Genomic DNA, 16,272 nt, shown 5'->3' on the forward strand with positions numbered 1-16,272 from the left:
TGTACCAAGCGTATAACATGAAATGGATGAGATCACAATAAACTGTTACAACAACAACAACAACAAATATCAGCCGGATCGGATGAAATTTGTTTCTCTTAAATGCCTCTCAATCCAAATCGGGGGATCGGTTTATATGGGGGCTATATATAATTATGGACCGATGTGGACCAATTTTTGCATGGTTATTAGAGACCATATACTTACACCATGTACCAAATTTCAGCCGGATCGGATGAAATTTGCTTCTCTTAGAGGCCTCGCAAGCCAAATCGGGGGATCGGTTTATATGGGGGCTATATATAATTATGGACCGATGTGAACCAATTTTTGCATGGTTGTTAAAGACCATATACTAATACTATGTACCAAATTTGCTTCTCTTAGAGGGTCTGCAAGCCAAATTTGGGGGTCCGTTTATATGGGGGCTATACTTAAAAGTGGACCGATATGGCCCATTTGCAATACCATCCGACCTACATCAATAACAACTACTTGTGCCAAGTTTCACGTCGATAGCGTGTTTCGTTCGGAAGTTAGCGTGATTTCAACAGACGGACGGACATGCTCAGATCGACTCAGAATTTCACCACGACCCAGAATATATATACTTTATGGGGTCTTAGAGCAATATTTCGATGTGTTACAAACGGAATGACAAAGTTAATATACCCCCCATCCTATGGTGGAGGGTATAAAAACTCATAAAAAGAGTTTTATTTATGACCTTTTATTTTTACGTTGAAAAATAACCGTTAACTTTGAAGTTGGGAGCGTTTTTTTTAATATTAAAGAGTTTTCCGAGATGAATCTATTGGTATGTGACAGTATAAGTCTCCGTTGACTCTAACATGACGAGTTTTGAGTTTAAATTTTCTAGATAACAGTCCCAGTAAATTTTCTAGATAACGGTCCCTGGGCAGAACAGAGTATCTGTCGATGTTGCATTGCTGGTAATTACTTAGCATATTTTTGTACGGAACTGTTAATCGTTCCCATGGGAGGTTGGTGCATTATCTGTAGATTAGTTTAGGACTGGTTTCTGGTGGTAATGGGATTGTAAAAGTCGACTACTCAACCAATGAATAGTGGCAAATGATTACCTCAATTCTTGTCGGGTACATTTTTGTGTCTACAAGTCAGAATACGACAAAGTCCGAAAGAAAACAAACAACATATTTATTGACATTTTTATTCATATGCATTACAAGATAAATAAAATTGAATAAAACATTAATTTTTATTTACTTATTTACTCATTTTTTGTTTGTTTTTCATTTAATCACAGCAGTCTTTATAAACTTGTATATACTATTCTTATCTCAAATAATCTTGCTATATTGAAATTTTGTGAATGCCGGACACTTGTGAAGTATACACCGAAATTCAATAAAAATAAGTTCCAAGAGAATGAAAAATTATGAATACTGCGAAATAAAAATATGAAATAACAATAACAATATTTGTAATAAAACGTACGTAAATATATGGATACAATACGAAGGCTGCTATTATAAAATCCAATTATTGTTAATCAAACTTGGAGTTTGTTTGGAATGTAAAAATTGCGACTTAAATACAATTGCTTTGCCAATTTTAAATGTTTTTTGATATATTTGTGCATATGTCCATCTAAATTACATTTTCTTACAGAACTGGAATTTAAAAGATTTATTCTCTTATTTTTAGCACAAAATGCTGAAATTATACGCCTATTTATTTAATATTAATGGGTAATGTACGAACAATAAGGCTTAATTATATTTCATATACATATGTACAACAACGCACTTACTATATTAACACAATAGTTAAATGAAAAAAAATCAAGAGAAAAAAAAACTGTTTTCATTTTAACGACATATTTCATATATTGCACCAATTTTCGAACTTTAGAAAACAAGAATTAAACATTTTTAAACATTGCCATCCATAGAAGTATATACTTCACTTCAAACATAGGCTTAGGCGGAGATCAACATATATCTCAAAAACACATTTTCCATTTTTATGACGGCCTTCGGCGTTAAGAGCCCGATTAACCGAAGCCCAAGCTTTTTGAATATTTTATTTCATATCCCAGTGTTGAATTTGTCTCAGTCAAAAGACCCAGTACAAATAAAACGTTAAAAATTATAAAGAACAAAATCTTGTTTTTCATCATAATATCAAAGAATATGGACTGAATTATCTTTTATAGTTGTTTTTATGCCTTCGTTGAATAAAATATGCTAATTAATATTGAACTAAAACACACCAAATTTCTTTAATTACAAATTTCACGAAAATAATCGGCTTTGGCCAAAATAAATCCGCTTCTGTCGATCTCTAGTAATAATGTCGATTTACCACCAATTTTCATGGCGAAGACGGACGGATCGATATCACTATACGATTGAACATTCTATAAACTAAGAACGTTAATGTAATCCCAAACCTATCGTGGAGCGTATATCGATATAAATCATCTTCTCCATATTTATTTATGTGTCCATAAGAACACATAAATTTGAAGCGAATCCACAAATTGAATGAGAGAAGCTGTATCGTGAGATCGTTCTTATTGGGTGTTGCATCAAAATACGGACCGATTTATACTCAGCATTTCACTTTAGGCATCTAAAAGAAAACTGCATTTAAAATTTCACACCAGTCAACTTATGTACGTCAAAGAAGTAAAACGGAAGTATCAGCACATATAAAAATTTCAAAAAATCGGGTTTCCGTTTACATATGTGGGAATAATATAAAAACAGACAATAAAAATTCCATAATGGAAGGTTTGCATCGTAATTACAACAAAAGACAAACTTTGATGTGACTAAGGTTTAACACTTCATATTTAGATATTGAAAATTATACTTTTGTCCAGAGACGGAGTGGAGAAAAAAATTTACAGCTCCGACTCCAGCAAAATTTCTAAAATTCCATCTCCTAGATTCGGACTCCATAGCAGTATCCAAATATTATATCTTATATGTTCCCATTATATTCCCAAAAGATTTTCACATGCTATGCTATATTTAATTTCTTATAATACCAGCGTTTTGGTATTAGAGAGTTGTCATTTTTACTTAAACTGTCTTTTTTCGATCTCGCGGTAGTCAACATATAACGACACCTCAGGTTAGTGTGGAAGGAAGGTAGAGAGACAATGGAATTACTATTTTAGTTCTTGACCACACGTTTTCAGTACAAATTCCCAAAATCGGACTTTAAAAATATTCAACAATTTCCTCTTCGATTAATAAGACAAATCGGGTTTTTGTTTTTCTTTGAAGAAATGTGCAATAATCGTAAATCCAGAATCTTCCAAAAATGTTAAGACTAAGCAGGAAAATTAAAATAAAGTTTTTTCATCGGAGTCCAATATGACATACATAAATATCTTTCTGCATCAACATTCCATCTGAAATATGTATTTGTCATTATTCAATGTACTCCTCAAACAAATATCATAACATTAGAGTCGATTCGATTCTTTGAGCAAAATCGACACAGTCTTCATATCTTGGTTTTTATGGGCCAGACTCGGGACTATGTCGAATTGCACGGGATGTCATGTTTTATATGTTGTTTTAAATGTACAATTGAATAGTTTTATGAATCTCGTTTGTTATACAACTTCGCAATAATATTTTAAGATTCAACTGTTGACTCTTTAACAATAATCCAAACTTCATCAGTAATGAATTTCACTCGTAGAAAAACAGACTTAACCAGCTACTTGTTGCATATTTAGTTGATTTATTAGTTGTTGACACAATTTTCCATACTCAAATTGGTCGCCTGAAATGCGTCTCAGTTTAATACCCTTACCTGTGTTTTGAGTACCGGCGCGTCCCTCACACACTTGAACCTCGATTTGAAGGCCACTGGAATATTCCAAACTTAAATTTGCAGCATTATATGAAGCAGATAAGTCCATAGCATTAAGGTTGGGTGTGTCAACACTACCGCCGCTCAGCGCCGATTTGGTCCAGTTTGTAGAGGAAATCGTTGACACTGGCATTGGAGTAGTATTATCAGCTGCGTGTAATACATACCCTTTTGGTGGCATTGTTGAATCAATGGTTTGTTTAACCATTTCAAGAATGCGCGTTGGATCTAAGTTAGAGCATTCATAAGGTAACGTTACTTCGTAACACATTTCTTCTGACATGCGGCGTGAGTCGCACATTGAATCTGGTGTTAAATGACCTTCCGTATGGTCCCCAACTTCAGAATGTGAATCAGATTTGAAACCCGATGAGGCAGAAGGTTCTTGACTGGGTGAAAGATTGTTCGAGTCATTACTTAACGAATCGTCAGAGAATCCCAAAGATTTGTCGCTTCCCCTTCTATCAGCGCATTGTATTGAACCTGCTTGCACCGCCGCAGAGGTTTGCTCTATTTCTTGATTTGTATTTCTCCCCGCGATTCCTCGAGATATCGATGGCATATCGATAGGAGGTTCAGTAATCATTAAGCTTTGAAGAGACATTAAAGGAATAACATGCTGTTCTATTGAATCACAATCGCTGTCGCGGATTGTTTCAGAAGACTGCGCAACCAAAGTTATTTCACTACCCTGTACATCAGTTAAACAAATTTGAGGATGTGAAGGCTGTTGCCCCGGCGATGTAATGTCTTCACTTGCTGGTAAAAGACCTAATGTTGATGGTGTAGGAGTAATACCACCAGTGCATCCGCTATAGGGTGTTCCTGTACTTATTGTGTGTGTCATTTGTACAGGAGGATTTTCTTCCTGTATTATGCACAAATTTGGGGATGTGGGTGGAGTAGTTACTACTCTTATGGGCTGCGCAGGAGATAAGTTCAGCGGCTTCAATTCATAATAATTTGATTGGGGTAAAAACCAATTCTGAGGTGTTAGCGATCCAATTGGTGTTTCGGGATCTTCAGTGATTGATATGTCCATAGATAAATCTAAGGGTTCATTTCCAGCGGCGATCTCACTTGCTGCCGATGTACCTCTTGTAATAGACCCACCTCCTCCAGTTGTCAAATATGAAATGCCTTTGGTAATCTGGTGCAAGGGAGAAGATCCTCCACTAACGCCTCCACAAAATATAGTCCCTCCAGTCGTACCAGAATTGGGCGAAGAAGTTCCACTATAGCTGTTATAAACTGGAGACTGGCTGCCAGAACTTCCTCCTGATGGACAACCAGTACTTTTCAAAGACACTTGCAATTGCGGCAAATAGTTGGAAGCTAAAGACGATTTAGAGTTTAATCCTCCTGCAGCGACCCCATGAGACATTCCCGAAGAATGGTAAAATTGCGATGGGCCTCTTTGATTAATTATCGGTCCACTCGTAGCCATGCTTAGGTCATTTTCATTTACAATTTCCGACATATATGCATTACTACTGTTTCTAGAATTTGAAAGCGACAGTGGGGTTTGCTGTTGAATGCGTAATCCAAACGAATCTGCATTACCACAATATGCTGTTAATCCCAATTGCATGGCCATGTCCATGCTGACCTGTCTCATGGATATAATTTTGTTTGCCATTTCTATGCTAATACGTTGTTCCATGACTAATTGATCTAATGCCGTTACAACTGACTTGAGGGCTTCTTGTGGAATTTCAATGTGGTGAATGGTTGAAGTTGATGGAGTTGTAGTGCGTCGCATAGTATTGCAAATTGATGTTTTCCCATGTATAGGGGAACCTGAAATACAGCAAATAATAAATAATCTATATTAAAAATAACGCTGAAAACATTTATTCTGGTTTACGAATTCGAAAAACGCAAGATATGTATATAATACGAAATTTTTACATCCGTTCTTATGGATAAGGAAATTAATTGAGAGAAATTTCTTTGCAAAAGATGGAATGGTTCAGAAGTTATTAACAATCCGATTTTACGTGTTGCGAATTCGTACACCAGAACATAGGGGATAGTCCAAAATCTGCCAATACGTATGGACTAACACAACAATTACTGGTTTTATTTAGTTCTTTGAGAATTTGTGCCTCTAACAAACTACAAAGTCAACGTCTAAAAAAACTTGTGTTGTCCACCCATCAACCAAATGTATATCGAACATAATAGAAGAACATGCACTCACCTGGCAAACTGATTGAATTTTCTAAAAGTGGTGGGCTTGGTGCAACCAAAAAATTGCGCTGAGCAATACCTTTCTGTAGGTATTGACATTCTTGCAATGGACCTTGAAATTGAGCTTTGGAACCTTCTGAAGCCCTACGCACTGGACTGTAACGACCTATAAGTACAACAATAATATTACAAAATATCGAGATAAATATGGGAACATATTTATTTACATTGTCATTGCTGTTGAGATTCGTTCTTAACAAACCAATATAGTTAAGTAGCGTTAATAAAACAAAACAAAACAACAACTAAAGCTGTTAATGCAAATCGTAAAAACTTACCAACTTCTTGGACAGGCGGTAATTTACTTGATTTACCATAAAACCGCCTACTATTATACGAAGCAGCAGTACAATTTGGAGCTACTGTAGAATTTAAAGTAATCGTTGTACTCGCATGTGCCGGTGTTCCAACGAGTGGATAGTTTGAATTATTGTTTGAATTACTGTAAGAAGTACTCCCAACATTAGGAGGTGAAAGACTGAAACCAGCTGTATAATTATTTTGAATTTTTAGGGCTGGTGGTAAGTAATTTCTATTCATGCGGGTCTCAACCTCGCGTATGAGTTCAGGGCTAATAACTTTAGCATCGAATTTCAGTTATCGTATTGGCAGCCAAACGCAAATGATTGGCATATAATTGGTTTTTTAGATTGCCAAGCGTACGTATCATCATAACAAAATAATAATTTAAGCCGATTCAACATAAAATAAAATAAAAATGAATTAAAATAAAATCAAATTAAATGATAAAAATAAATTATCCGCAAATGTATTAATAAGATTTAGCGTGCAACACAATGAAAAGTTGAATCCTAAAGAGAAGTAAACACATACCTGGCGGCCGTTCAGTAACTGTCAGTAAACCAGTCCGCCTTGTACGCATGCCAGTACTAACTGCTTGAGTGTTTGCAATTCCCACAGAAATTTGTGGCTTTGCATTGGTACTTGTTTGCTCACAAGGATGGTGGCCAATAGATAGGTCTTCAGTGCAACCTACAGTATGTCGCTTTCCTCTCATTTGCATATATCTGCAAGATAAACAAATGCTTGACAGGCCCGATTTTAAAAGTAAAAACAAAGAGAAAAATACCTTTGAATTTCTTCTGGCGCTTCTTCCGGGTTTATATTTGATTTTGAGTTTTCTGAAGGAATTCGCATATTAACACTGGCAGTAATTTCATTATTGACTGTTGCTGTAGGACAGATATAAAAGGAGTCGTCCTGTTTATGATGCGTTTCTATTGAATTTGATTGCTGCACTGTAGTGGTGAAGCAATACGGTAAATTAGCTCCTCCGTCCGAGGCCCGACGATTGAAAGAACCAGCTAAAATGTATGAAATATAGTTTGGTATTACATTAAATATATGTGGTTGGTTTATACTTACTTGCTCCCATCACCAATGGCGGTTTTAACAAGTGCTGGTCTTTTATTGTGAGACAATGTAATGGTTGATTTTGCAACATTGGTAGATTGATTGGAGGATATGGGTAAGCTTGACTTTCATTCTTTGAAGGTTCATATTTAAAATTCAAGGCTACCACATTTGGATCTTGGAGAGCTTGTTCGTGGGCGACATCACCAGGCCCTACTGTATGTCGTCTTGTACTTCCATTACCATTTCCTTGGTTTGACACAGACTCGGTACATAGTTGATTTTGATTTACATTCTGTAAATTCAAGTTATTATAATCTTTATATGTAATTTTAAGTTACTATAAAATTTACTGGTAAAAATTGAGAGAAACTACATTACTTATAACGGTTATAACGAACAGTTGCCAAGGTTTGAATAAATTTCCTTAAATTGTTCTTTTTTACCACGATTATAAATAACTAAAAATCACTGTCCCTGGCAGTTTATTACAAGTGAATTCGACTGTATATAAAAGCTCGACAATAACTCTTACATAAAATTAAAACGAAAACAGTATTATCGTACATGTCTATATAGCAACAACTCCCGCATAGTAATAAATTTGTATAGAATGTGAACTTGGACGGTTAGTTCGTAATAAAAATAATCACCTGGCCTTTCAAAGCATATATTTGAGTGCAATACTGATTTAATGTGTTTTCTTACACCAACCGAAAACGGACAACGACTTTGACAGAAAACCATAAGTAGTTCTCTAAATACACTAATATTAATTGACAACTTACCTCATTTTGTCCTCCTGAACATTCCAATTCACTGTCAGTACTATATTTCTCCAACTCTACATAAATATCATTCCATAGATACTCTACACCAACTTGGGTAGAACTCGTGTTGGCCAGAGGGCTTAGACGATCTATTGACTCTGTTGCCAAAATCTCAGAACGATCTACAATCCCCGTTGTAATGCTGGTGCGGGATCTGAAATATTTATTATACAAGTTTTCCACTTAACTGTATTGAGTAAAAAAATAAAATATAAACCTTGCTCTATTTGCATGTTGTTGTATCTTTAAACTATCTCGACGCTTTTGTTGAAGTTTGTCATATAACAAATAATATATTGCGTATATATTATCGAATCGATTTTCGTGTACTGATTGGGCTATTTTATCTGCAGTTAATCCGGATAACTGCAACATATGGGATACCACAACCGAGTCTAAATTTGGAACTGATGTTGGCTGACTACCCAATGAAAATTCAGTAGCATTTTTAACGTCCTGACCAGCATCTCTTTCAACTTCAGAAATCCATTCATAAACCCAGCGATGTTTCATTACTTGTTTAATGCTATATCTTCTTTCAGGTTCAACCACCAACATGTTGCGTATAAGATTTTCACACTCTGTAATTTGGAATAAAGGAAATCAAATTATTAAACGAAAGATAAAATCGAATTAATAGCATTTACCTTGTGACATGAAGTAGGGGATACGGAATTTTCCGGTTACCACACGACTTTTCAATTCCAAAAGCGTTTTTCCATCGAATGGTAAGGCACCACAGACTAAAGCATATAATACTACACCCAGACTCCATATATCTGCCTTAGGACCGTCGTACTTTAAACCCTGAAATACTTCAGGAGCAGCATAAGGCGGCGAACCACACCAAGTAGAAAGGGGACTACCATCTTCATAGCGATTGCTGAAACCAAAATCAGCCAATTTTATGTTCATGTCTTTATCCAATAGCACGTTTTCGGCCTTAAGGTCCCGGTGTACTACACCTCTACTATGGCAATAATGTACGGCAGATACTAATTGAGAAAAAACTCTAGCCGCCTCAGGCTCTTTCATACGACCAATATCCACTAAATGATCAAATATTTCCCCATTGGAGGCATACTCCGTTACTAGATATATCATGGTTTCTGACTGCATTACTTCATACAAGCGTGTAATATGATGATGTCTTAACGTTTTAAGAATTGATATTTCGCGATACGTTTTTGCCAAATATTCCTCATTTAGGCACGTTTTGTCAATTATTTTTATAGCTACCTATAATATAAGCGATAAAATAAAGTTCAATTGTTACTCATACACAATTCTGTTTTAATTTTTTTAATTTTTATAAAATGTGATATAATTTTTCATTTTAAATGCTCGTTTTTCATGCTTGATTGTTTAGTTGTTGTAAACAATAATAATCGCAGGAAAATGTTCACGAATTAATTCAATTTTTTTTTCTCATATTTAGAAGCAAACATTGATGTATTGTGGAAATATGGCGGCTGACATTGTTGATTTTGTAATATTGAAAGTACCTTATTTAATAAGGCATATTAATTTGAATATGAACAAAAACTTCAAATGAGCTGATTCCTTGAAAATACCCTTTTAAATATGCTACTAATAGAAATTTAAGGAACTAATTACATAAACGTGTTTTTCCATAGCTTAACTTTTTGTGATGTTATTACATTAATCGTCCAATAGTATTCTATTGCAATGAAATGTGGAAGCATAGGACCAAATAATTCATTAAAATTCTGTTTGACTGCTGTCAATAAAATCTTTGCAAAACCTAATCCCAAAAAAACTCTCGTTAGAATTTCGCATTAAACGATTTTCTTGTTGTTTTGGTATAAGTTGCAATCATATCACCATAAGTGCAAGTCGTTCTGAATTACATTGAAAATTAAAACGCCGGGCAAAAGAGTCCGTAATTATGTAATACAGTTAGATTATAATTATTACAAAGGGAAAACTGCAAAAGAACTAGCAGAAATGTTCGCCTTTCAATTAATAACAGTATACAATATTATAAATCGGGCAGATTTATGATATTGAAAAACTACTACAGTTTACAATAGAACACATTTCGATACAGGCGGACTTTCGGGGAGATGTAATATTTTGCGACGACACAAAGATTATGCTCTACTTTTATGATGGACCTCATACAATTTGGCGAAAACCCCTCTACAGCCTTTGAAAACAAAAATACGAGTATAATACCTAGTGTTTGGCAAGTTATCTGTTACGGTATGGGGTTGTATTTCGAGCAAAGGTGTCGGCAAGATTAAAATTTAAGAAGAAATTATGACAAAAGAGGTGTACCTGCATATACTAAAAACACAACTGACTGCGACTGCCCAAAGGTTTGGATTGGAAAAAGATCATCGAAAAACAAAAATGACTTAATTAGATATATACAGGAGGGATTGGAGAAAATTCCGAAGGACTACGAATTGAAAATCTTATTACCTCGATTCAGGGTCATTTAAAGTTGGTTATTGAAACCAAATGAAGCCATACCAAATACTAGTTCCAAACAGTCTATATGATTTGAGTGTAGTATAACTCTTTTTTACGAATTGCAAAGAATTATTTAACACAAAAAAACCTTTGATGAAAACTCGTTTTTGTTTTAGAATTACTGTCTTATAGAATTAAAAAAAAATAATAAAACATTAATCTTCTGTTTTCCTTTTCTAATTCTTATCATTAATTTCTTTTTAATTTTGAAAACATTTTGTTGACAAACTGTATATTGTTATTTTACTATTTTTTAAAACATACATTCTATTAATCGCTTAGATACAATGTTGAAATGAAAAACATATGAGTAGTACATAATAAGGGGTGGGTAGGTAGGTAGGTAGTTGTTGACACGACATAAACATCAGCCAAAACAATGGCAACCGCAAAAATCACCATAAGAATCCAAGGATTCTAAAGTTTACCTCGAATAAAACACAAGAAAAAAGTATGAACAATAGCAAATCTCAGAAACTTTCACCCACTAACAGCTGGACAGTGACTAAAAGGAAATCTTGCACAACATTGCTTTGCGAAATAACTCGACTTAAGTCTCAACAAAAATATCTTGAAAGTCATCATGGTAGTTTATCATTCGAGCCTTTTTATGATGATGATGACGTTACACAATCTTCCCCTAAACGCAATAGCAAGGTCAAAGATTTAGAACTCTTTAAAACAGAATTGGAAGAAGCCTTGGAGAAATATCGTCAAGAATCACGATTCACAGTTATCGATATTTACCATGAAATTAAAACTTTACGGAATAAAACTCTGAATGCCAATTCTTTAGAAAAAACTACCATGGAAAAGATACGTGAAGACATTACTGGCATTAATACAAAAATTGAAACACTACAAACCCTAAATATGAATGAACTACAGCTATTGAGAAGTGAGTTTCATGAATATGAAAAGCAGATTGATACTTTTCTAAATTAATCCAACAATCTTATATATGATATTTTCAAATTGTACATTATGTAAGTGTGGAATATTTTATGTTTAGAAATACTTTACAATAAAAATAAATTAATAAAACTGTCTAGCGTTTCGCAGCGGCCACCTGGCCAATATCTAAACATTTGTTGCCATCAATAATTGTTTCTAACCTCTTTGCATGAGAAAACCCAATATAACTTACAAGAGAATGCGCCGAGAAATATAAAAGTTTGGATTAATATTCCATATTCTTCCGAGTTTGATTAAAAAGTTAATTGTATAAATTAATTTTTAAATTAAAAATTTAAAAATTTTCAATCATTGAATTAATTAACTCTTAATGTTTCTATCTTGATTAAAAATTTGATTGTATCAATTAATTTATTAACTGAAGAAAGTTTCAACTTCAATCAACATTTTAATTGGAAATATTTTAGTGATATTTTAACATTCCACGTTGAATTTATAAATGGAAATTTATTGACTAGAACTTCTTAATTGCATAATCTTAAAAAAATGAAGAACAATACGCAATTTCAAGTAATTTCGAAGAGTGCAACCTAAAACCTTATACACATTACACTTTCCAAATGTACTTTACTTAGATTTCAACTGTCATTTGCCTTATAAAAAAGTTATTTCAAATATACTTTTAGTAGATTTCGAGCTTAATGTAAATGGGCTATAAATTGTAAGACCCTTTTCCAGAAAATGGATAGTTTACAAGAGATATAAGTAAAGCAAGGAAATTTATCTAAAAATAAAACCTAATGAAAATTTCTATAGAAAATTTTGTCACAATTTTATTGCTATAGAAAATTTTGTCAAAATTTTATTGCTCTTGAAAATTTTGTCGATATTTTATTTCTCTTAAAAATTTTATCAAAATTTAATTTCTCTTGAATATTTTGTTCAAATTTTATTTCTCTCGAAAATTTTAAGATTTTATTCAAGGCGTTTTTAGTAAGGTAGTTTCGCCAGTCGCCATATTGAAACTTTGATTGTCAGTGAAATTGACTTAAATTTCCTACTTGTTGAACAAAATTCATATTCATATTCAAATCTTGAAATGTATCGATGTATGCTGGGAAATATGAGGAAACGTGTTACGGTTCGCAAGAATAATTGAAGTAATTCTTAACATCAATTATGAGGACCATTTATTTCGATACTTTTCTGTCATACAGTTAAAGCAATTTGAATAATTCAAAATTTTCGATATAAAAAAATTTTATTTTGAATTTTTATTTTTATTTTTTCACAATTGTCAATTAAACATTGGCGTAGCTAGCAACATTTTCGTAAGGGGTAAAAGCTACAATGTGTGCTCATTGTGAAGATACCTCAAAAAGAGAAAAAATAATGTAGATCTAGAACCGGAACATTTAATTCAATGAAGAAATACTGCGTGGTATTTGATAGGGGAAGATGACAAACCCATAAAACCCCTTTAGCTATGCCTATGCCAATAACAAAATACCGACAATCAAAGTTCTGCTCAAATGAAAAAATTGTAATTACCTAATAGCTTCAAACTACCGTCCTAAATATGCCTTGATTTTATTTTTCTTGAAAATCTTGTCAAATATTTCTTTCTATAGAAAATCTTGTCATAAATTTATATCACACAATTTTGTCTAAATTTTATTTCTAAAGAAAATGTTGGCTAAATTTTTATTTCTAGAGGAAATTTGTAAAGTACCTCTTAGTTGGAGAGGAATATTTTGCAAAATCTACCAAAACACCAAGAATTCTACCAATCTACCAAACAGTAAAAAATCTACAATTTTTGGTGGAATTCTACCAACTGTAGCCACCGTGGGTTCAACTCAAACAGATTCTTCTATAACCAATTTACCAAAGCAGTGCGTCCGGCGCAATGGCGGTGGTACATTTGCTTTCTTTGCAGAAGAACAATTTTCTTCCTCTTGTATTTCCTCCCCTCTGACTCCAATGGAAATTACACCCAAATTAACAGGAAAAGTGCAAGATGAATATTAGAAAAGTTTGCAAAACGAATGGGGTAAAGATTTTGGAATGCTACAGCGATGCTGACTACGATCCACAACTGGCGTAGTTGCGTCCTACGCTGGTGGAGCAATTTCTTCGATAAGCTAAGGACATTCAACAGTGTTCACATCCACAACTAAAGGATAAATTACAGCTGCAAGGGAAGCCGCAACATAAATTATTTCGCTAAAACTAATTTTCAAAGATATCGTGAATCACAGTCCTTACATCAAATTGTTTGGACTCGGCTATAGAAAGGAGAACTCTTCCTTGTCATTAACCTAAGCACGGAATAGAATAGCACACAGTGATACGAGAAATGTTCGCCACTATGGTATGCCAATAGGCGGAATAACCGATGGGTCATTATTGGCGACAACAATGTAATATGTTTACTAGACAAGTAAAATATTATACCAACATTAAACTTCAATATGCTTACCTTAGATTTTGTAACTATATTTGAAGCCAACTTCACGACAGCAAAATTTCCTTTCCCAATCGTTTTCTCCAAATCGTAGCATCCAACTCTTAACAATTTGTCAACCGAAACTTTGCTCGTGGACGGCATTTTATAATTCTGTGTCGTGGCCATGCTGAAGCTCGTTCAATTTTTCATGAGTTCAGTGCAGAGGCGTACCTATGTATCACTCTGAGATTTAAATAAACATAATAGAAAGAATCATTCCCACAGGTATGAATGTATAAAAGTTTGTATACACTCTTTGTCCCCAAGTTTTGATGTCAATTTTGTGATGTTTACTTTTTGTTGCAGATGGATCATCAGACAGATACACTTCATTTGTGTCGAATAGTGACGAACAGGTTGTTTAAGCCCTCCAGAAAAATCCTGAAAATGTAAAACATATTAAAAAAGATTTGCTTAAAATATGTTTTAGTTTGGCTGGAACAATCAAAAAAATGTTATCTAGCACAATGAAAACATATTAATAGTATGTTATAGTTTTCTAAAAAAAATCAATTTTTTCTCAATTAAAGCATAAGAGAGAACAAAATATTTGCTAATCGCAATTAGGCCCTTTTTTATAACAACATATACCGACTAGTATTCTTTGAATTCTTTTTCGATGAGTGTAGAAAATTCTTTATAAGATAATCTAATTCTTTATAAGATATCTAATTCTGTCTCAACGTATCTAGATACATCTGCTTAGATCTAAAGCGGCCAATTTTGAAATCTAATCATATCTAATTAGATCCCCCAATTTTTACACGGTTTACCAATACGATGTTAGTTCATCTAATTGTTGAACAGTTTTCGGGAAAATTGGACCTTTCGCTGAAAAATATATTTTGGTATTTGGTGGACCCAGCTCTCGGCGAGATGAATACGAATCCGAAGTCAGTTTATACCATTGGTTTCAAATTTGAGATAGTGTTTCCTCCTTACAATGCCATGGCTATTCCAAATTTAACTCGATTGGAATGAAAATACAATAAACCTAACCCGGCCATAAAAATATGGTTATTGTTGGTGTAGACCCTTGTTCACAAGGAATGAAAAAAAAATAATTTAATCCAGAAAACATTTATATGGTATAGGGAAATGTCAGGTCCGTTGGATAGGCATGACATTCGAAGGGAAGCTTTGAAACCCTCAGAAATATCACCAGCATTACTGAGAGGGGATAATCCACTGCTGCAAAACTTTTTGGTGTTTGGTCGAAGCTGGGATTGAAGCTCTGATCCTTTGTATGCAAGGCATGCATGCTAGCCATCGCATCATTGTGGCTCCAAATTCTTGACCGATAAATGTTTACCAAACATAGAAATAAAACTTTTATAATTAATTATAAATAAAAGCATGCATTTGTTTGAATATCAGGCTAACATTAAAAATAATAAAACATTTTATGGAATTTCGTATAAACTGAAAATGGAGAAGTCAACTAACAACGTGAATATATATGATAGCTCTTCTCCAAAAAAGTTTACAATTGCTGCATGTTTTAGTAGCGACCTTCCGAATAACTTTATCGTATTCTTTCGGAAATATGAATGGCAAATACAAAACGGGCCTTTTTCATTGAGAAACTCTCCGGCTTTTAATCACTAACGCAAACTCCTTCGCCCCCGCCCTTTTTAAGAACATAATGTATTTACCAGTGGGCGGAAAATAAAATCCAGGTGTGAAAAGTCAGAACAGAAAATGAAAATCCAACGATTACTCCAATGGAGATATAGTAAAAAATCGTTTTGCGAATAAAAGTAAAAAAAAATAAAAAAAATGTTTCCCTATCTTCATTGTTATTCCTAAATATGCTGTTTCCATTTTTCCACTTTGATATTGTTGTTAAATTTTTTGTAATTGATTTTTCCCTTGCTGCACTCACTACTCACTTTATTAATTCGCTCTTCACTCACACTAACGCCAAGTATCTATGTTTTATGTCCATGTTTTGTAAAATTTTAATTTGCATTTATTATCCATCATCTTCTATTTTTTCCATTTTCCATAGTT

The 16,272-nt window shown here is 33.7% G+C and overlaps 2 protein-coding genes across 3 annotated transcripts; one reads left to right on the top strand and one right to left on the bottom strand.

Moving 5' to 3' along the window:
* Positions 1-1,176: 1,176 nt before the first annotated feature.
* On the bottom strand, positions 1,177-14,385 carry Sik3 (Salt-inducible kinase 3). Of its 2 annotated transcripts, XM_075308949.1 has the most exons (10): positions 14,233-14,385; positions 8,984-9,575; positions 8,554-8,917; positions 8,295-8,490; positions 7,519-7,801; positions 7,223-7,457; positions 6,967-7,160; positions 6,411-6,710; positions 6,083-6,238; positions 1,177-5,679 (listed from the first exon to the last, which is right to left on the bottom strand). In XM_075308949.1, exons 1-10 carry the CDS (start codon positions 14,383-14,385, stop codon positions 3,716-3,718), a joined length of 4,437 nt encoding a protein of 1,478 aa, XP_075165064.1. In that variant the 3' UTR covers positions 1,177-3,715. The 2 variants fall into 2 exon arrangements, with proteins under 2 accessions (XP_075165064.1, XP_075165065.1); XM_075308950.1 differs by lacking the exon at positions 6,411-6,710.
* On the top strand, positions 11,196-11,780 carry LOC142237760 (uncharacterized). Its single transcript, XM_075309152.1, has one exon. The coding sequence runs from the start codon at positions 11,289-11,291 to the stop codon at positions 11,778-11,780; it is 492 nt and encodes a 163-aa protein (XP_075165267.1). The 5' UTR covers positions 11,196-11,288.
* Positions 14,386-16,272: the final 1,887 nt, after the last annotated feature.

This window comes from Haematobia irritans, chromosome 5, assembly GCF_050003625.1.
Source record: "Haematobia irritans isolate KBUSLIRL chromosome 5, ASM5000362v1, whole genome shotgun sequence".
Taxonomy (NCBI): domain Eukaryota; kingdom Metazoa; phylum Arthropoda; class Insecta; order Diptera; family Muscidae; genus Haematobia; species Haematobia irritans.